Genomic DNA, 22,520 nt, shown 5'->3' with positions numbered 1-22,520 from the left:
TGTATTGAAAAAACAGGAAATTTCGAGTCATCCTAACAACACTCCATCAATAAATTAGACCCAAATGCTCTCGTTGTCTTGAGATTTATGTGATGAAAATAGCTTTAACAGTTCCCATTGATGCTTATCAAATTATATCGTACAATTGACTTTGATAATCCATAGATGCACAAAGCCCATTTTAGAAGCAGCTTTACAACAGGACGTATGTTGCTGGAGACCTAGCTTAATGCCGCCTTTCCAGCATTTGTACATTTGTTGCAGAATGCTGATAAGCTTTTCAGCAGACTGTAGCACCAACAGCCCCTGTACATGCTCTAATACAAAAGACAGTGGTCTGTTTCACACCACAGCCACATATTCTATGAAGGCCCTTTTCCAGCTCTGGTGTATATTTTCCAACTCCAGAATAATGTGCAGGTCCCCGCTCTAGCGTACTGCTATCTTCCCTCTGTATCCATGTATTGCAAGATCAACCAGCCACGGTGAGCAGCCACGGTGAGGAGTCCATCTCAAGTACATGCCTTACGAAGTAAAAGCTGCAGGTACTATGATCCAGCTTACTACTATCTTCCCAGCATATATACAAATAGTCAAACTACCTGTTGCAGTTACATGCTCCAATATTGATTACAACCACAAAGCAGGTGTTCCATGCTTATAGCAGGACACATTCCGAGACGCTCTTCTGGCATTTTACATTTATTGCAATGTCTTCATATCTTTTGTTAGAACGACCAGCTGCAACAAGACCGTTTAATAAATAAATAATTGAATTACAGAGCCACAAATTCCAATTATAGAACCAATGGCAGTCGTTACGATGCCATACAAAGATGGGAAGAGGAGTATTTGTAAAATGATAGCAATAACCCTGCAGTGCTGTACGTACACCAAAACCACTTACCTGAAAAGGCATCTACTACTCATGAAACAGAATGACGCCTTCTTCGTGGCGTGGTTTGCTTTTCACCTGATTGCATGGTTCCAATTGGGCTCCCAGGACTCCCAGTTGACCCACCAGTTCTGCTCACAGATCGGTTTACTGTCAACCATAACTTGCTAAGCATCTTCCTTGGATGGGAGAACAGATGTCTCGATTTTGAATGCTTCACCACTTGCCGCTGCATTGAGATTCTCTCTCTCTCTGCTTCTGCAATCCTTTTCTTCATGTTATCCAAGTCACCCTTCAGTGCGGTAAAATCTTGTTGTACTGCTTCCCAATCATCTTCTGGGATGACTGACCTACACCTCTCATTCCGGCTTGCTTCTCGGGGCAAAAGCGCCTTTAAGTTGCTTGGTAGATCATTTGCAAGGAAGCCCCCAGTCATGGCCGTCCTTACCTGCTCAAAGAACAAAACTTGAACAACTACACGTAGTGGCAGGCGTTCATTCTGTGCTGCATGCATGCATGCATCCATGGATAGTTTTTTGCAGTCCATAAGTCTGCAGATTTTCTTCCTTTCATTCTTTGTAAGCCCTGGATGCTCCTGCCAAATATAAATATTTCTCTTAGTCCTCTCACTTGCAAAATCTCAACAAAAAGATCATAACAGAGCCCTGCAAACACACAGAGAGGTTCAAGTACTGTCCTAAAGGCTGGGAACCAAGCAAACCCAATGCATGCAATTCAGATTCAGATGTCCCAATATATTTTGCACAAAAGCCCTCCCTCCACTCCCTTCCCCTCGTACATTCAATGCACTAGACACTCGAGAAAATGTCAAACTGTCAAACCAAGCTTTATTCCATGGCTACAGAACACCTCTCTCCACTTTTATTTTTTCACATCTACCAATTCCCACTGCAATCTTAAGTAAGTACATTTATGAGTCTATTACAACATCCTCGCCTTACCTTAAGATAAACATCAATGGCTCTGTAGAGGCTATCATGAACAGGCCGTGCAAAATCAGGGATTAACTCAGCAAGTGCAATGAACTTTGACAAACTCAAATTTGTGTCACGAGCAATCTCAGCAAGATAACCATCAATAAGCTTTGCAACCCTGAGCTTGGAGCTATGAGTTGCAGAAGTAGATCTTCGACTTTCGACAAAGTCTAAATGCTCAGCAGAACGAGATTTGCGCCTTTCATAAGGCTCCGGCGTCCTGTTGGGACTCAGGGGAGGACTCTGATCCTGCATCATGAAATGCTCCAAGATGCATTGGACCAAATCAACGTCATACAGAGAATCACTAGCATATGAAAGAGATGGAATCAAGAGATCGTTAAGTGATGCCTCCTCCAACTGCAAGCCTATTCTTCTTGCAAGCTCCATTTTAGAAGACGGTGCGGCACCCAATATAGTAGCTGCTTTGAGTAGTTTCAATAAAAACCCACAGGAGGATGCCTTCTCAGAAGGTAAAAGGCTGACAATCGTCTCCAAGAGAAGTCTGTGCTTTGCTGCCGTCTCCACATAATCATCACCAAACCCCCCACTGCCACCCCGTACTGTTTCTACCAGATTCTGATCCTTGGAAACCCCAGGTAACCATCTATATGCATAGACTCTCAGTGCTTCCCCAATCAGCTCAGGACTCATTCTTCCTTTTGACTTGATGGCCAACATTACTCTCCAATATAGATCGATATCTAGCTCGCATATGTCTTCCACCCACCAGTCTTTAGGAACCATCTGATTTCGGTCACTTTGGATGCCATTCCATGGAGGACTTGAGCCTTGAGAGACCAGCTGCTTACTAGATGGAGGGGTTCTGGTATGAGTAAAAGACCACTCCACCTTCGTTGGATCCACGGAAGTTTTAGAAGCAATGGAATCGATGCATCTGCTGACCATCTTTAAATCCTCTGACCAAGGGAGCAGTGCCTTAGTAGATTGCAGGCTGATGATTGAATCCTTCCAGCTCCGAAAAACACTTGAATTCAGAAACACCTCTAGTTTGAAGCAAAGGTTTCCCTTCTCCATCAACTCAGTCATCTCTAGGTACTCAGCTGCACACCGGACTGCCAGGACATTGAAGGCATTAAGTGTGATAATGATTCCATAGCAAAACTTGGCACAAAGCTCAAAAGCCTCTGCACCCCCTGGAATATCTGGAATTTGTATCTCATCCTTCGCAGTTTCATTGTTTTTTATCACTAACCTTTGAAGTCGGGCACACTTTGATAATAGAGGATACTGGAGTTAGCATACAATGTTTATCAGTATAGTACAAAATCCATTTGCAAGCCTAAAATATTACCAAAAGCACAAGCAGCAATCCTATTTAGCTAGGGCCGTTCCCTTAATGAACACTATTTGTATAGTACCGTTCTTTTAAAAGAGTTCAAAATATCTTTCAACTCATGCATTTCAATGAGGACATTTAACAGGCGGCCTATGAATAGTAAGACAGAACATTGATTGACATACATCTCTCTCTCTCTCTCTCTCTCTCTCTCTCTATCACTAGGATCACACCCACCATGACGTATGTAATATTGGTTGAGTAAAAAAAATTGGCAGCTCCATTTTCCAAATCCAACTGATATTCGATGGAAATATTGCTAGATTATTGATGAATTGTTTCCCTCTTACCAACTTCGCTAACATTCGAATCTTTCACCCTGCCCTTTCCATCCTTCCACACGCCCTAGAACCAACCATTACCCAAAAACAAAAGCGAAGAACTAGGACGAACAGCATAAACGAAATACGACATTAATGCTAATATTAATCAAGCGTCAGATGTGTGGAGCGTATTTCACAGGAAAAAGCATATTGAAAAGGCGCTTCTACCCCTTGCTTAAAACAAAGAGACGGACGAGCATGGACATTGTGGAAACACTCACTTTATACGACATTCGGTTGCGTTTTCCCATACCTTATGCATATGGTATTTCGACCCCTGTACGACGAAAACGATATCACTGGACAATTCTGTAGCGACAGTCCTGCAAACAACATAAATGAGAGAAATGTTTCAAAAGTTGAAGCCTAGTGCGCTAATCGCATCGACCTGCCTGAAAACTTTAAAAGTGAAAGCTTAATGATATTTACAAGTTAGTCTATTGAGCGCACATCAAATTTCAGCTTTCCTTGAAAGAGGTAGAAGTCGCGACTTCAGTTATCCTCATAAAATCAGCGGTACACTGCACATAAACTTTACAGAACACGCTGACTGCCGCTCAACGGCGAGACGGCTGTGTGAGGTCATTTTGCAAGCAATACTCACGTAACGTTCCCGTCTGTTTGGAATATGTCTGGCTTGAGTCCCAGTTTCATGTACTTCATGATTGCCGTTGCATTCATCTCCAACGCTGTAAAAGAGCATGGCAGGTCAGAGCAAGTTTTCAAGGATGGAATGCACTCTTCCACTTGGCCTCAATGGACAGCAAAATTGTGGATGCGAGACTCTTCAAAAAGAGGTCACACCTGCAAACGGCAGGAGAGCTCTCGGGCTCTCTCGGGCAGTTGAGAGACCCTCGAATCAGAATCCATAGCTTGCAAAGAAGATGTCTAAGCTCTAAGGGGAAACCATCCCAGTAGCTTGTTCAATTCGGGCTTCACATTTAAAAGGCAGAGCTGGAGTGATTCGTCCTGGTGTGCAGGAGGAGACGAATGAGAGGGCGGTGGAGGGAGAATCAGGGGGGTTGACAACTGGAAGAAAGCGTTAAAAGTGTGGATGCCAATGCTGTAGCGGGGCGAAGTGACTGTAAAACGAGCATGGGAGGGCAAAAAGGAGGAGGCGGTAAAGGAGAAAACAATGGTTGAAAAGAGAGAGAGAGATGGCAAAAGAGGAGCAAAGAAGGGAAGAAAGGAAGGGGAAGAAGAAGAGGCTGGAGAGGAGTGAAGCAGGAAAGGAAGGAAAGCAATGAAGGGGGAGCTGGATTGTGGGAGAAAGGATGAGGATGAGGTCTCTCTCTCTCTCTCTCACACACACACTCACTCTCACTGTTGGGTCATTCAAGAAGAGAGGGCCTTATTCTTGTTGTTGTTGTTGTTGCTCTTGCTCCTCTTGTCGGTAGCAACTGCTCCTCTTCTCTTCTATCACCCTCTGTGTTTTGTCTCTGCATTTATATATCACATTCACCATTTGCTTCCTTGGCCCCACCTCCCCCACCTTCCCCCATCTCCCTCATTTGTACCATCCATCGCCTCCTTCAATTCCCTCACTTCCCTCCCTTTTTTTACCACACTTCAATTTTACACACACTTTTTTTTTTTGTGATCAATTTTACACACACACATACACACACACACACACACACACACAATTTCTTTTAAGATTGTTTCTTGGAATATGATGACAAAAGGATTTCACCAAAATGAGTGTGTGTGTGTGTGTGTGTTGTACATAAATGCATGCATACCACACTTAACACACTTTAACTTTTTTTTGTATTTTTTGCCTCTTACAAGCTAAAAAGTTCCACAAGAAAAACCCATCTATTCTATCTCTTAAGGAGGGAGGAGGACCGCCACGTGTCACGAGGGGAGGGAGAGCAAAACGACGACGTTTCGCCACGTGTCGCGAGGGGAGGGAGAGCAAAACGACGATGAGGGGAGGGAGAGCAAAACGACGACGAGGGGAGGGAGAGCAAAACGACGACGAGGGGAGGGAGGAGGGAATTTTGAATGAAATGCAACGAATGCAATCAGCATCAACCGCCACAGCTCTTGGGCTATGTACCCTCCATCCTCACGGCTCCCTCCTCACAGTCCTCGCACACCCTCACCCTCTCCCGCTCTGCGCGTTCCGCTCCGTTCTGCTGCCTGTTGTCCCGCTCCGTTCTGTTACTGCTCCCTCCAGCTCCGTCGCGGTCCGTTCCATTGCCCTCCCATCACCTGCGTCACCGTCAGGCTGCACGCAGATCGTCAGGCGCACGCAGATCCGTTGGACAAGGCAATTCCGACGAATTGCATATCGGACTTCATTTATTCTTTGCGCCCGGGGTTATGCCCAGGATCGTTTGATGGGAATCCAAAAACGAAGAGAGAAACCTCCATGCTCTCCGTGCTCTGCGCTACTGCAGTTCTCTGTTGGAGTTTCTGTTCGACAGCTCTCTTTGAAGGCTCTCTCCTGCTCTTTCCTTGGATGTAAAGCTTCAATGCATTGTTTTTCTAAGTCATACGTCAAGAGGTTTTTTAAGCATTGTATTCTTTTTTCTTTTTTCTTTTTTGAGAGAGAGAGAGAGGGGGGGGAGAGAGAGAGAGAGAGAGAGATTATGTGTGTGTGTTTGTGAGAGAGAGAGAGAGATTCTCCCCCCCCCCCTTCTTCCACATATGTTTCTCTTACTTGGGTAGAAAAGCATGCACTTTTGTACCTCTACCCTCTATCTATTGCAAATGACTTTCGACACTATCTGTCGAGATGCACATCTCAATACAGACACACAGAAAAACCCATACCTAGAGGTGTTAACACATACATACACACACACACACATACACGCACACACACAGTCTTACGCACCAGTCTTACGCGCATTTTGGGAGATAGTGGCATTTGAAGTTTTGTATTTTTGTGCCTCTAGCCTCTATCTATAGCATCCATAGAAGTGTACATGCCATTTTTAGAGAGAGAGAGAGAGAGATTATGTGTGTGCATGTGTTAACACCTCTAGCTATGGGTTTTGTGTGTGTGTGTGTGTGTGTGTGTGTGTGTTGAGATGTGCATTTTGAGAGATAGTGTCATTAGTCATTTAAACCCTCCCCCTCCCCCGCCCCCCCTCTCTCTCTCTGTCTCTCTCTCTCTCTCTCGCTATTATTGAGACGGAAGAACTAAAAGATAATGGAGGAGAGACAGAGAGAGAGAGAGAGAGAGGGAAATAAGAACCGTTTTTACAATAGATATTGGAGGAGAGAGGGAAAATTTGAACTAAGAACCGTATTTACAAAAGATATTGGAGGAGAGAGAGAGAGAAAGAGAGAGAGAAGGGAGAGAGAGAGAGAGAGAGAGAGAGAGAGAGAGAGAGAGAGCACGAGACAGAAGCTACATTTGCTCGAGACGTGAGGCGATTGGATGATAGGTGGGGTTACATCGAAAGAAAGAGAGAGAGAGAGAGAGAGAGAGAGAGAGAGGAATTGAAATAAGAACCGTTTTTAAAATAGATATTGGAGGAGAGAGGGAAAAATTGAACTAAGAACCGTATTTACAAAAGATATTGGAGGAGAGAGAGAGAGAGAGAGGGAAGGGAGAGAGAGAGAGAGAGAGAGAGAGAGAGAGAGAGAGAGAGAGAGAGCACGAGACGGAAGTTACATTTGCAATCTATCTTATAAAGCTACATTTGCATCAGTTAGGACAACCTACAAGGTAGGTGATTACCTTTTTTCCAATCACCCTTGCTTTTTATTTGGAATTCTTTGCTTCCTTAGGACACATTGTGTGTGTGTGTGTGTGTGTGTGTGTTTGCATCATTTAAGACAAGTTACATTTTCAAAATCATTAAAACCATTCCAATCTGATAATTCGTGAATTCTTTGCTTCCTTAGGACACATTGTGTGTGCGTGTGTGTGTTTGCATCGTTTAAGACAAGCTACATTTTCAAAATCACTGAAACCATTTCGATCTTATAATTCATGAATTCTTTGCTTCCTTAGGACACATTGTGTGTGTGTGTGTGTTTGTGTGTTTGCATTGTTAAAGACAAGCTACATTTTCAAAATCAATTAAACCATTCCGATCTTATAATTCGTGGATGCTTAGATTCTTGGGAGGGGAAAAACGAACTAAGAACCATTTTTTCAAGAAGGTAATGGAGGAGAGAGAGAGAGAGAGAGAGAGAGAGAGAGAGAGAGTAGTGATTGATTTATCTATCCATATGTTCAAGCTACATCTGCATCGTTTAAGACAAGCTACATTTTGTAAAATCATCCAAATCATTATGATCTTATAGTTTGTAGACGATTATATTATTGAGACGGAAGAACTAAAAGATAGTGGAGGGGAGAGAGAGAGAGAGAGAGAGAGAGGGGAAAGTGAATTAAGTTAGTGTATTAGTTAGAGACAAGGCCATGATGTGGTTGGACCACTAATCATCGAAGTTAATTGTATCTTTCCTAGGAGCATCTTGATGAGCTTGCAGTATGTCTAGAGACAAGCTTGCACCCTCTACCCTAAGTGATCTAATCTAACCTCATATTTGAGAAGCTAGCCTTGAGAGCTAAGCACGAGACGTGAGGCGATTGGATGATAGGTGGGTCTAGACAGAGAGAGAGAGAGAGAGAGAGAGAGAGAGAGAGAGAGGAATTGAAATAAGTTAGTGTATTAGTTAGAGACAAGTCCATGATGTGGTTGGATAAGTAAGCTCCAAAGTTAATTGTATCTTTTCCAGGAGCACCTTGATGAGAAAACAGTATGTCTAGAGACAAGCCTACACCCTTGCCCTAAGTGATCTAATCAACCTCTTAACGAGAGTAAAGGATTATGTATGTTTCATGTCATGTGCACTATAGCCATGAGAACTAACCTCGAGAGGTGAGGCGATTGGATATTAGGTGAAGCTACATCTCGAGAGGGTTTCCTGTACTTTTAAATCAAGGGCTACAGCCATTTGCTTTGCAATTGGATTTTTCATTCTGACACACCCCATGATGTCTACCTCCTTCTGCCACATCCTTAGGAACTCTAAGCCAATTGGATGATGATGAACCTACCATCTGTGAACTTGAGAAGGCATCTAAGCATTGTGTTTTAATAGGTTGGCTTAGCTTCATTCACAAGAATCTAAAGCCATTAAACATATTTCTTTGTGATGATCATCGAAACCATTTTGATCTTATAATTCATGGACGCTGCTACTGTTTTGGGAGGGGGAAACTGATTTCAGAACCATATTTTGAAATGATAATGGAAGAGAGAGAGAGAGAGAGAGAGAGAGAGAGAGAGATGTACAGTTCGCTTAGCTTTACTTTTTTTTTGGGTTGTTTTTCTTGCAGGTGCTTCATTTTATTGTTGGACTAGCACTAGCTTCTCTCCACAACTTTTGTTTATCCAAGTAGGTGATTACTTTTTTTCCAACTGACCTTGCTTTCTATTTGGAATTCTTTGCTTCCTTAGGACACATTGTGTGTGTGTGTGTGTGTGTGTGTGTGTGTGTGTTTGTTTCATGTCATGTGCACTATAGCCATGAGAACTAACCTCGAGAGGTGAGGCGATTGGATATTAGGTGATCTTATAGTTTGTAGATGATTATATTATTGAGACGGAAGAACTAAAAGATAATAGAGGAGAGAGAGAGAGAGAGAGAGAGAGAGAGAGAGAGAGAGAGGGAGAGAGAGAGAGGAATTGAAATAAGTTAGTGTATTAGTTAGAGACAAGTCCATGATGTGGTTGGATAAGTAAGCTCCGAAGTTAATTGTATCTTTCCCAGGAGCACCTTGATGAGAAAATAGTATGTTTAGAGACAAGCCTACACCCTTGCCCTAAGTGATCTAATCAACCTCTTAACGACAGTAAAGGATTATGTATGTTTCATGTCATGTGCACTATAGCCATGAGAACTAACCTCGAGTGGTGAGGCAATTGGATATTAGGTGAAGCTACATCTCGAGAGGGTTTCCTATACTTTGCTTTGCAATTGAATTTTTCATTCTGACACACCCCATGATGTCTACCTCCTTCTGCCACATCCTTAGGAACTCTAAGCCAATTGGATGATGATGAACCTACCATCTGTGAACTTGAGAAGGCATCTAAGCATTGTGTTTTAATAGGTTGGCTTAGCTTCATTCACAAGAATCTAAAGCCATTAAACATATTTCTTTGTGATGATCATCGAAACCATTTTGATCTTATAATTCATGGACGCTGCTACTGTTTTGGGAGGGGGAAACTGATTTCAGAACCATATTTTGAAATGATAATGGAAGAGAGAGAGAGAGAGAGAGAGAGAGAGAGAGAGAGAGATGTACAGTTCGCTTAGCTTTACTTTTTTTTTGGGTTGTTTTTCTTGCAGGTGCTTCATTTTATTGTTGGACTAGCACTAGCTTCTCTCCACAACTTTTGTTTATCTAGGTAGGTGATTACTTTTTTTCCAATTGACTTTGCTTTCTATTTGGAATTCTTTGCTTCCTTAGGACACATTGTGTGTGTGTGTGTGTGTGTGTGTTTGCATCGTTTAAGACAAGCTACATTTTCAAAATCATTGAAACCATTCCAATTTTATAATTCGCGAATTCGTTGCTTCCTTAGGACACATTGTGTGTGTGTGTGTGTGTTTTTGCATCGTTTAAGACAAGCTACATTTTCAAAAATCATTGAAACCATTCCGATCTGATAATTCATGAATTCTTTGCTTCCTTATGACACATTGTGTGTGTGTGTGTGAGTTTGCATCGTTTAAGACAAGCTACATTCATTGAAACCATTCTTATCTTATAATTTGTGGACACTTAGATTCTTGGGAGGGGAAAACTGAACTAAGAACCAATTTTTTTCAAAAAGGTAATGGAGGCGAGAGAGAGAGAGAGAGAGAGAGAGAGAGAGAGAGTAGTGATGGATTTATCTCTCCATATGTTAAAGCTATAAGGACTCTAATCAATGGATGCAGCAAATTTTGGGGAGAGGTGGAGAAGGGGCAATTGTATGTGAGAATGGGTGTAGACTACAAGTTAATAAGCTGAAAGAACAAGTTCAGCTACTGTCCACTGAGGTGTCAATGTTCAAAGTTGGTTTAAATAGGCTAACTGCTTTGATGACCAGGATGAGCCGTAAACTAGAGCAGGTCGCAACTCGTGACAATTAAGAGACTCCTGAGACTTTTATGTCACTTTTTGTACTGGAACCCCAAATGCTTCTATGGGATTCTTGTAGTTGGGTTGCCCTTATGTTATTTGGCAAGACAAGTTTTTTGCAAATGATTATATTTACTTTCATTTGACGTATATATGGCAATGGAAGCTAATTTAATTCAATATTTCAATTGCCTATTGTTCCTTCCCATTTTCGTTTTATTTAAGATATACCCAAATATTTGTAATTTTTTGCATCATGTATTCGCATAAATGTTGATGCAATGCTTATACTTTTTTATTTGAAAATATTCATTCATGCACACATCGTTTCTTGAGATGGTCAACTTTGAGTTTTTAGATATGTTAGCTTTGGTTTTTATGTTTCAAATGATGGTTGCACATATGGTATTGTATTTTGCTCATATGTTGAAAAAATATGAGCATTACTCATACCAAAGATAGTGACACACTGAAACTTGGTCATGGGACACTATGAGTTAAATGCATAGATGGTCTGCTCTCAATTTTAGATAGATGGGAAAAGGATGGCTTTGCTAATTAACCTTGCTTCTTGCTTTTCTAAATTATTTTCTTCCTTAGGGCACATTGGTCGAGATACATCAATTTTGTCATGGTTAGGGATGATGCATAAGTTATTTGATTAAGCTATTTTTCCCTTTGAGGAATAGATATTTATGTAGTTGGTTGAGTGGATATAGAAGATGGCAAGACAAATAGAAGAGAGGCTACGTTCAATACATTCTCATAGGAGAAGATTGTTGGATTCAACGCGGGCGGCCCGTCGCGCTTATGCTATACAAAGAACAAGGTCTAAAACACAAGGTGCTAGAAGCATGAGGGTGGCTGTGGAATCTATGGGTGTAGAAGTAGGACTTTGCAGTCAACATAATCAAATACATGGATGCAGTAATGTAGCGTGCATTGTGGCTGAAAATAAAATGGACCTCAATACTTCAGTAACAGTAGGTAGAGTGCATCAACATGCTTCAGTGGATAGGTACACCTACTCAAATGGATTCAGCGCGGGTGGCCCATCATAGTTATGCTATACAAAGAACAAGGTTGAAAAAACAAGGAGTTAGAAGCGTGAGGGTGGCTGTGGAATCTATGGATGTAGAAGACGACCTTCGCAGACAACAGAATCAAATGCATGGGCACAGTAATGTAGCGTGCATTGTTGAAAATACAATGGACGTCAATACTTTACCAACTGTAGATAATGAGCATGAACATGCTCCAATAATAGGTACAACTACTCAAATGGATTCAACACGGGCGGCCCGTCGTGTTTATGCTATACAAAGAACAAGGTCGAGAACACAAGTTGCTAGAAGCGTGAGGGTGGCAGCGGAATCTATGGATGTAGAAGTTGGCCTATGCAAACAAAGAATCAAATGCATGGGCACAGTAATGTAGCGTGCATTGTTGAAAATACGATGGACCCCCATACTTCGCCAGTGGAATCTATGGATGTAGAAGTTGGCCTATGCAGACAAGAGAATCAAATGCATGGGCACAGTAATGTAGCGTGCATTATTGAAAATACGATGGACCCCCATACTTCGCCAATAGTAGGTAATGAGCATGAACTTGCTCCAATAGTACGTACAACTACTCAAATGGATGCTACCAGGGATGCTACTCATTTAAGAGCTCGAAGGCCTGTTGTTCACAACAGGGCTATGATTTTGGGTACAGGGGGGAGCCTCTCTATCTTGCATGCTTTTCTGTTAAGGGAAAATGTAGAGCACCCATCTTTGTATCCATTGGTCTTCAATGCTCCTTCTCTTCATGCACTCGGATCCATGGATCATACATGCAGCTTTTGCCAAGCTCAACTGTGGAAACAAGAGACGCGAATGCATATGCATCAAGTTGTGGGCAAGCACTGTTGCAAAGTTGGTCGTGTGTCATTGTTGCCGTTAGAAGAACCACCAGAGATTTTGAGAGTTCTACTACACGGACATGATGTTAGAAGCAGACTGTTTAAGAAAAACATTAGGGCTTATAATAGTGCCATGGAATTTGTTTCATTGGGAGCCCATGTTGATCAAATGTTCCGTGGGAATGGGGGTATACAAAACTTTCGGGTCCATGGTAGTGTGTATCATCAGGTTGAAAATTTGTTGCCCGATGAGGCTAGGCAAGAGATGCCACGTTTTACACAGTTGTACGTGTATGACACTGATCATGAACTAGAACACCGTTGGCATGGGATGCCTGGTTTGGATCCAAGTATTTTGGAGTTGTTGCAGAGGATGATGCACGAGTGCAATCCATATGCCAGTGCATTGATGGCTATTGGGCAAGTGCTAAGAACAAATCCACATACAAACCTGAGGATGGTTATTTGTGAGAGCCACTCCACCTCAAGGTAGTACTTGGCTCCTATGGCTAGCCAGGTTGCTGCAATCATGCCAGGACAAGGGGATGACTTCGATATTGGCATTCAGATTATTAGCCGCAATGGGTTTGTGCATAGAATATCTAATTTGCACCGATCATAATTCCTCTCATGTATGTTCTTTTGTTCCCTCGGGGGGAAGATGGTTGGCATCCATATATCCCATATAGTGATGTTCCTAATCACACAACATTGCACGAGATACGTGGACAGAGTTGTGTCACCCAGAGACAATACTACGCATATCGTTTGCAAGTGAGATATGATACAAATGCATGTCTTTTGCGTGGGGGTAGATTACTGCAGCAATACATGGTTGATGCCTACAGTAGCATGGAAGAGTCCAGGTTGGTGTGGATACGAAACAACCAAGCTTCCCTACGCGTTGAAGTCTATCAAGGGTTGATGGACATGGTGAATACAGCTGATGGGACACGTACTGTGCTTGGCAATGCTACAGGGCATAGGGTGGTGTTGCCTTCTTCTTTTACGAGAGGGCCTCGGTATATGTGCCAGCTATACCAAGATGCTATGGCAATTGTCAGGAAAAGGGGCAAACCTGATTTATTCATAACATTCACCTGTAATCCCAAATGGCTTGAAATATCTATAGCATTGTTGCCGGGGCAAACTGCGCAAGACCGTCCAGATTTGACAGCCCGTGTGTTTTTCCAAAAGCATAAGGACATGATGCAGTCAATTACAAAACATAATTTGTTTGGGGAGGTGGCTGGATATGTGAGTGTGATAAGTTTCAAAAGAGAGGTCTGCCACACTCACACATATTGTTGATATTAGAAGGTGGTTTCAAACCCATGGAGATCAGTCACTATGACCGATTAGTGTGTGCAGAGTTGCCAGATAAGGCAATGTTCCCAGAGTTACATGATAATGTAATGTCCATGGTCCATGTGGTGCACTAAATCCATCTGCAGCTTGCATGGTTGATGGAAAATGCATTCGTCATTATCCATGTGGATTGAGCGTGGATTCTCATAGACTACTATTGTTGGGAACGATGTCTATCCAGTTTACATGCGTCGTGATGATGGTAGAAAGATACAAGTGAAAGGGGGTGTGATTGATAATCGTTGGATCGTGCCATTTAATCCTTTCCTCTCCGTGAAGTACAAGGCACACATAAATGTTGAAATATGCTCCACAATCACTACAGTTAAGTATTTGTATAAATATGTGTACAAAGGTCATGACAGAGCCATTATCAGGATGCAGCTAAATAATGCAGGAGAGCAAGGGCATTTGCACAACACAGTTGACGGTGGCATTGATGAGATTAGTAGTTACTTGGATGCACGTTACTTGTCAGCATCAGAAGCATGTTGGCGGATTTACGAGTATCCCACGCACAATGAAAAACCCGATGTGCAAAGATTGCAGGTTCATCTTCTGATGCGCAATAACGTCATCTTTCGAGATGATGATGATTTGCAAAATGTTGTAGGCAGGGAACAAAATCAAAAGACCACCCTCACAGAATGGTTCACTTACAATCAGTTGCAATATGACGCAAGCAACTTGCTGTATGGTGACTTGCCAGACAAGTTCGTTTGGAACAAAACCAGTAAGCGGTGGACTAGAAGACAAAAGGGAAATACCATTGGTCGGACGTATAATATTTCCCCCTCAGTTGGTGAGCTCTACTTCATGCGTATGCTTCTTAATGTGTGCACGGGATGCAAGTCCTTTGATGACCTACGTACTTTTGATAGTTAAGTGTATCCTACTTTCAAGGCAGCATGCATAGCACGGGGATTGTTGGAGAGTGATGATGAATGGTTTGTGTGTATGCAAGAGGCTGTGTTTTATCAAAATAGTGCACAATTGAGACACTTATTTGTCACAATATTGGTTTTCTGTGAGCCGTCTCCTTGACTTTTGTGGGAAAAATTTTCCGCTGAGCTTTCGGATGATTTTTTATATATATTGGAATCAAGTATGGGGAATTTAATTGGTTGTCGTGAACTAGCGATAAAGAAGGCTATATTGTACTTGGAGCACATTCTTCAACAACATGGGTGAAGGTTGGCTGAGTTTGACGGAATGCCTGTTGTAGATAGAATATCTTTGTCAGAAGCTGGGAAATGGCTTATTGCAAGAAGAAAGAATGTTTGATTGTGTGAAAGAAGCACAGACTACCTAGCAAATGGAAATGTCCTTGAATCACTGTCAATGTGCTGCATTCGATCAGATTTTGGCAAGGGTCTATGGAGATGGTGGTGAGGTCTTTTTTCTCGATGGTATAGGAGGGTCTGGAAAGACCTTTCTCTATGATTTCTTGCTCTCTCGATTGCGTGGGGGGAGGCTCATTGCTTTGGCATGTGCATCTTCTCGGATTGCTGCATTGCTACTAGCCAATGGACACATGGCACACTCACGATTCAAGATACCATTGGAGCCAGATGGTACTAGTAGTTGCAATATTAAGGTTAATAGTCAACTCGCAGATGTTTTGAAGATGGCTAGGCTGATAATATGGGATGAGGCACCCATGACTCACCGGTTTGCTTTCGAGGCACTAGACAGAACATTGTGAGATATCATGTCCAATGAGCAACTTTTTGGTGGGAAGGTGATATTGTTGGGGGGGGATTTTAGACAAGTCTTGCCAGTTCTTCCAAAGGCAAGACGAGAGGACATTGTCAATGCTACCTTATGCCACTCAAGGATTTGGGGTCACACTACAGTATTGAAGTTGACGCAGAATATGCGGGTCCTGCGGAATGGTGATAATTGTGCTGAGCAAGAGTTCATGCAATGGGTTCTGGACATTGGAAATGGGATAAATAGATGTACAAAAGAAGATGCTGTTGTGATTCCATCGCATATGCTTTTAGAGATAAAGTCCATGGAAGGCCTCATTGGATGGGTGTATCGAGTGCTTGCAACTGTTTTGGACTGTGCACCATACTTTCGAGAGCATGCTATTCTTGCACCTCGAAACATCGACGTTGATGCAATTAATGCTACGGCATTGAAGGCAATGCCCGGTGAGGAAAGGGAGTACCTAAGTGCAGACTTAGTAGACAACTTAGGGGGAGATTCCTTTTTGTTTGCAGTCGAGTATTTGAACAGTCTTGATCTTGGTGGTGGATATCCCCTGCATCGATTGGTTTTGAAAAGGAATGCCCCTATAATTTTGTTGCATAATTTGAATCCTCGCCAGGGTTTGTGCAATGGGACACGGTTGATATGCAAAGAGTTTCACACGAAAGTGTTAGAAGCTAAAATCATTACTGGTACCAATGCTGGTGATAGAACGTTTATTCCAAGGATAACATTCATTCCGACCAACCTTAAACTTCCATTTGACATGAGGAGACGGCAATTTCCTATCCGATTGGCATTTGGCATGACAATCAATAAGTCACATGGCCAAACATTGTCTGTTTTGGGGCTATACTTGGCGACACCGGTATTCAGTCATGGCCAACTATATGTGGCATTTTCACGTATTCGAGCATCAAACGCTGTTAAGGTTTTCATTTCGTAGAGTGCGTCTGATGCCAGGGGCGAGGAGATGGATAATACTTCTACCACAAATGTTGTGTACAAGGAAGTTTTGCAATTGGCAACAGTAAGAGCCTAGGAGTATGACATTGCTCTTTCAAGCCCTCCTCAAACTTTCTTGGGTGGCAAATCTTCATTTCGGTAATCTTTGTATAGCTTTTTTTAAGTTCTTTCAATATTCCAACTATCATAGGTCTTTGGGAATGTTGGCTATTTATACAAATATGAAGTGAGATGTAATATTTCATGACTGTGTCCTTGATAATGTTTGGATTTCATTTTTCATTTGAGTTATGGGTTTGCAATACACTACAGGCTATTTTCTCTTCAAAGCCTATTGTTTTTTCTAGTATATGTAGATTGACATGTGCATTCTTTTTTTGCAATGCGATAGGATGTCTAGGCAGTTCACGTTTGTCACCGAAACAAGAGCGTAGGTGCAAGGTACATAGTTGCTTGACAACCACATTTTATGTTGACATGTTTAATAGTATAGTCACTCACTTTTAGAAATTTGCAGATCCTGTAGGCTGGGGATCTCTGGAGAGCGCGCAACTGTTGTTGGATTTGCTTGAGCTGGAGAGCTACCTTGGGTAAGAACCGTGTACATTGTTTGTTGCCTTATTTTTGTTAAAACAAAAGGTTTTTTTGGATTATATGTGAGTGGGAAAACATGCTATTGTTTGTCTTTTAGGACTGTTCCTGATTCAAGGTTTCTAATGAATCTCCACGTCCACAATCCTTTGGATGGACGAGTCCATTTGGGATATTATGTTGTCCTAGCTTGCCAGCTTTATAGGGATGATGGACCACAGACCATCATTGTTCACTGGCTGGGATATTATGAATGTGTGCGAACACGAATTTTCTATCCAGGGCAAAATGGGGACTACACGTACACCTTTGTCAGCTTTGTTGACAGCCCTTTGCGTCTGAGTAAGTACTCTAAAGAATGAGTTGGGTTTTACAAACATACATGTATAGAAGTTTTATGGCTCAATAATTATAGCTCCTAAGTTATCTTTCTATATGATGTGAGAGTGCTCTCAACGGAAGCAAGAACGAAAGAAGGAGAGAGAGAGACAGAGAGCCACACAAGTTTGGTGGGTGCAGAACCACCCTAATCTTCTTTTTTCATTCATTTATATATGTGTTGGAGTATTGTACATAACCGGGGTAAAGGCACAGTGACCTTTAACCCCCACAACCTCCCACTTAAAGTACAATGTGCCTTTAAGGGAGAACAACTAGTGAGCATACTATCCAATGCCCATCAATACACGACAATACTCAAACCGCTGACTAGGTAGACTCTTCGTCAGCATATCTGCAGGGTTATCATCTGTATGAACCTTGACAAGCTCTATGCGCTTGTCCTCAAGTACCTCCCTAATGAAATGGTACCTGACCTCAATGTGTTTGGTCTTTGCATGAAAGACCGGATTCCGTGCTAGTTGAATAGCACTCATGGAATCACTATGCAATGTCGGTACACCTGTATGAGTCCCCAAATCTCCCACTAGCCGATCAAGCCATATAGTCTCCTTGCAACCCTCTGTGGCTGCAACATACTCAGCCTCTGTGGTAGACAAAGCAACACACTTTTGTGCGCGAGACATCCATGACACTGCACCACCTGCAAAGGTGAACACATAACCAGAAGTGGATCTCCTACTATCCACATGCCCTGCATAGTCTGAATCTGTGTACCCAAGTACACGCATGTCTCCTTTACCAAAGCAGATGCACGTCTCCTTGGTACCCTTCATGTACCTCATGATGCACTTAACTGCCTCCCAATGCCTCTTTCCTGGATTAGCCATATACCGGCTAACAACTCCCACTGCAAATGCAATGTCTGGTCTAGTAGCTATCATAGCATACATAAGACTCCCAACTGCTGATGCATAAGGAACCTTGGCCATCATGGCCATTTCCTCATCTGATTTGGGACTATCTGTATGACTCAGTTTCACATATGGAGGCAATGGAGTACTCACTGCCTTCCCCCCCTCCATATTGAAACGCTGCAATACTTTTGTAACATACTCTTTTTGTGAAAGCCAAAGGAGTTTCCTACTCCGATCACGCGTGATGTGCATACCAAGAATATGACCTGCAAGTCCCAAATCCTTCATATCAAAGGCCTCATGCAACTTGGCCTTTAATGCATCTAGCTCATAAGTATTCTTGCTAGCCAATAGCATATCATCCACATATAGTGCCAAGATTATCAGGCTATTATCCTTAGCCCTTTTAGTGTAGAGGCAGTGATCAATTTCACTCCTTCTAAAACCCTGGGACCGAATGAAAGCATCAAACTTCTGATACCATTCTCTAGGTGCTTGCTTAAGACCATAGAGACTCTTTTTCAGCTTGCAAACTAAATGCTCTTTGCCCTTTTCTTCAAAGCCTTTCGGCTGCACCATGTAAATTTCCTCATGCAAATCCCCATGCAAGAAAGCTGTCTTGACATCCATCTGCATAAGCTCCATATCCTCTCATGCCACTAGTCCAAGCATGCATCTAAGTGTGGTCATCTTCACAACCAGAGAGAATATCTCATCAAAGTCCACACCCTTCTCTTGCTTGAACCCTTTAGCAACCAAACGGGCCTTGTACCTAGGCACATCATCACCTGTGACCTTCATTTTGTAGACCCATTTACATGGCAATGCTTTCTTTCCATGTGGCAAAGAAACCAAGTCCCAAGTCTTATTCTTCATAAGTGAACTCATCTCTGATTGCATAGCATACTCCCACTTGCGTTGATCCTCACGCATCATAGCCTCTCTGTAGCAAGAAGGCTCCCCGCAATCAGTAAGCATCACATAGTCTACCCCTGGAACGAACCTATCAGGTGGTCTAGACACTCTAGATGATCTTCTCAATGGCATTTCAGCTTGCTGTCCCACCTGCATATCAGCCACATTTGGCTCATCATTTCCACCAATAGATGATCCATCATCTACCCTTGATTGTATACCTGTGGGAGTACTTGGTGGTACCATTTCTTACACATTTGGTGCATGGACAACTTGCTGTCTATCAACATAGGCAGGTGGATTCACATCCTAGAAAGTGATTCTCCTCATTTCCACATCCCTCATGGGTGCCTTATGCATCTTCTTCTCATTGAAGACCACATCATGGCTGCGTATGATCTTCTTTGCTTCTGGATCCCAGAGACGATAGCCCATCTCTCCACTTTCACCATAACCTAGAAAGATGCATTTCCTAGACTTAGGATCTAACTTCTTTCGAAGCTCTTTTGGCACATGTGCATATGCCTCACACCCAAATATATGCAAATGAGAGTAAGAGGGCTTCTTTCCACTCCATGCCTCTTCAGGAATACTACCATCCAAACTCTTACTAGGTGATCTATTGATCACATGCATTGCAGTCTTCATTGCCTCAGCCCAAAAACCACCAGAAAGACTTGCATTGGAAAGCATGCATTGCAACCTTTCTTGAATGGTACGGTTCATCTTTTCTGCAACTGGATTTTGCTCTGGAGTATGAGGGGATGTAAGCTCCCTCTTAATCCCACGAGTATCACAAAAATGCTGAAAGTCATGAGAGAGATATTCTCCACCATTGTCAGTCCGTAGGCATTTAAGCGTTCTACCTGACTGATTCTCAACCAAGGCCAGCCATTTCTGAAATACCTGGAACACATCACTCTTCCGAGCTATAGCATAAGCCCACACTTTCCTAGTTGCATCATCAATGAATGTCACATAGTATTCAGCCCCGCCTAATGACCGTGTAGGCATGGGACCACATACGTCTGAATGCACCAAATCAAGCTTTTCAAACTCTTTCTTTCCCCTTCTTTTATGGGCTGATTTAGTCTGCTTTCCATAGAGACAATGCTCACAAAATTCAAAATCAGAGAAACTCAAATGCGGTACATAACCCAAACGGCATAAGAGTTTCATTCCATTCTGGCTCATGTGCCCCAACCTGCAATGCCACAAAGAAGTGCTTGGCTACTCGGTTATTGCAACAACATGATCAAATACCCTTGATACATGTAAAGGATACAAAGTCCCACACTTGGCACCCCTGGCCAAAAGCATAGAGCCCTTCTGAATTTTCCAACTTTGAAAGCCAAAAGTGGTGTGAAAACCAGCATCATCTAGCTGACCCACTGAAATAAGACTCTTGGTCAGCTTAGGCACATGTCTCACATGTTTCAAAACAAATGCAGACCCATTTGCAAAAGAAAACTTTATGTCACCTGCTCCCACTATGTCACATGCATAGTCATTTCCAAGATGCACACAACCTGTCTTTCCACTATCATAAGTGGAGAACCATTCCCTATGGGGAGTAACATGGAATGAAGCACCAGAATCCAAAATCCAATCCTGGGAATATGCATCATCTGAAGTGGTAAGCAACTCTGCAGATAAACTAGACATGAAGAGAACATCATTGTCACTATCACGTGTGATTGCATTGATCTCCTCGATCTTCACTTTTCCTTTGTCCTCCCTTGGACTCTCTTCCTTTTGATTTGCACCCCAATTTGCATTCTTTTTCTTATCCTTTTGCTCTCTTTTCAGCTTGTAGCAATCCTTTTTCATATGGCCTTTCTTGCCACAATGGTAACACTCAATGTTCCGTGCCCTGGATTTGCTATGAGACTTCCCTCTTTCTTGGGACTTCCCCCTGAACTGTGATCTACCCCTTTGCACATTTAAGGCTGCATCCTACTTGTTGCCATCCATAGACTTCCATCTAATCTCCTCGGCCAACAAGCTACCCACAACATCATCAAATTTCAGCACTCCACCAGGTGCAGAGTTACTGACAGCTGTACGGAAGGTATCCCATGAGGATGGCAATGAACATAAGAGAAATATTGCCTTAGTCTCCGCATCAAAATTCATTTTCTGAGCCTGAAGCTGGCTGAAAATAATATTGAATTCATTCAAGTGAGAAGCAATGGAGACCCCTTCCTTCATCTGCAGCTCAAACAACCTCTTCATGAGGTAAACTTTATTAGAGGCAGTTTCCTTCTCATAAGTGGCACACAGTTTCTTCCACAAATCTTCCGTAGTCTGCTCATTTACTACTGTGAAATAAATTGACTCTGCAAGATGAAGTCTAATAGTAGACTTTGCTAATGCATCCAACTCACTCCAATCATCCTCAGACATATCCGCAGGCTTAGCTTCAATACTTGCCAAGGGTTTAATGCTTCTTTTGAATAAGAACATCCCTTATTTGTTCTTTCCACAAAGAAAAGTTTGTCCCATCAAACTTTTTAATGCTGAAAAACTCCTTTTCAGACATGGAAGAGGATGCCATGATGCAAATAAAGCAAAATCCTAAATGCTAGTGCCTGCAAGAGAGAATCACACCAAATACCAGGTGCACCCAAATGTGTATGCCACAATAGAGTGAAATGTCACCAAAACTCAAAGCTCAAAGCATCAAAAGATGCATCTGACTCATGTGCATATACTATGCATCCATATGAGCAAATCTGGCCAAAAAGAAAATGCCAATAAGTGCCAAATGACTCAAGCATAAACACCGTCCACTGGCATGTGCATCAATAATATCTCATCCAAGAGAGCATAGCACTATCAGTGCATCACCGGCAATGTTTCAAAGCTGTCCCTCAGCATAAAGTAGCATCCATGTGCAAAGCGTCCATAAAAAATAGCATCCCACAAGGCAATTTGGGCTTATCAGCGCATCCAATAAGGACCGCAATGCATCCAAATGGCTTATAGATCATCCATTGCAACCCAATGCACACCACGAATGAGCGCACACTACTCAAACTGCAACCAGAGTGATCTGCATAAGGTATGTTCAAGAAATCATAGTCCCACGGTAATGAGCGCTATTGAAAATAGAACTTGA

At 42.4% G+C, this 22,520-nt stretch overlaps 1 protein-coding gene across 2 annotated transcripts; it reads right to left on the bottom strand.

The window, feature by feature from the left end:
• Nucleotides 1-106: 106 nt before the first annotated feature.
• On the bottom strand, nucleotides 107-4,763 carry LOC147903563 (BTB/POZ domain-containing protein At1g67900-like). 2 transcript variants are annotated; one of them, XM_087399869.1, is made up of 6 exons: nucleotides 4,378-4,763; nucleotides 4,178-4,262; nucleotides 3,827-3,896; nucleotides 1,858-3,141; nucleotides 908-1,490; nucleotides 107-602 (listed from the first exon to the last, which is right to left on the bottom strand). In XM_087399869.1, the coding sequence occupies exons 2-5, from the start codon at nucleotides 4,252-4,254 to the stop codon at nucleotides 927-929; spliced, it is 1,995 nt and encodes a 664-aa protein (XP_087255995.1). In that variant the 5' UTR covers nucleotides 4,255-4,262; nucleotides 4,378-4,763; the 3' UTR covers nucleotides 107-602; nucleotides 908-926. The 2 variants fall into 2 exon arrangements, with proteins under 2 accessions (XP_087255995.1, XP_087255987.1); XM_087399861.1 differs by having other exon boundaries at nucleotides 107-1,490.
• Between the last annotated feature and the right edge of the window lie 17,757 nt (nucleotides 4,764-22,520).

This window comes from Dipteris shenzhenensis, chromosome 3 (genome assembly GCF_047967505.1).
Source record: "Dipteris shenzhenensis isolate YYH24624 ecotype China chromosome 3, Dip_SZ_1.0, whole genome shotgun sequence".
Lineage (NCBI taxonomy): Eukaryota > Viridiplantae > Streptophyta > Polypodiopsida > Gleicheniales > Dipteridaceae > Dipteris > Dipteris shenzhenensis.
This window is presented reverse-complemented; position numbering and strand designations above follow the sequence as displayed.

Excerpts from the sequence above, each read along its gene's own strand:
- LOC147903563 (XM_087399861.1), bottom strand. The coding sequence starts at position 4,254 with ATGAATGCAACGGCAATCATGAAGTACATGAAACTGGGACTCAAGCCA. Across the intron at positions 3,897-4,177 it reads CAAACAGACGGGAACGTTAC|GACTGTCGCTACAGAATTGT; the intron begins GTGAGTATTGCT and ends TGTTGTTTGCAG. Across the intron at positions 3,142-3,826 it reads CGAAATACCATATGCATAAG|TATCCTCTATTATCAAAGTG; the intron begins GTATGGGAAAAC and ends TGCTAACTCCAG.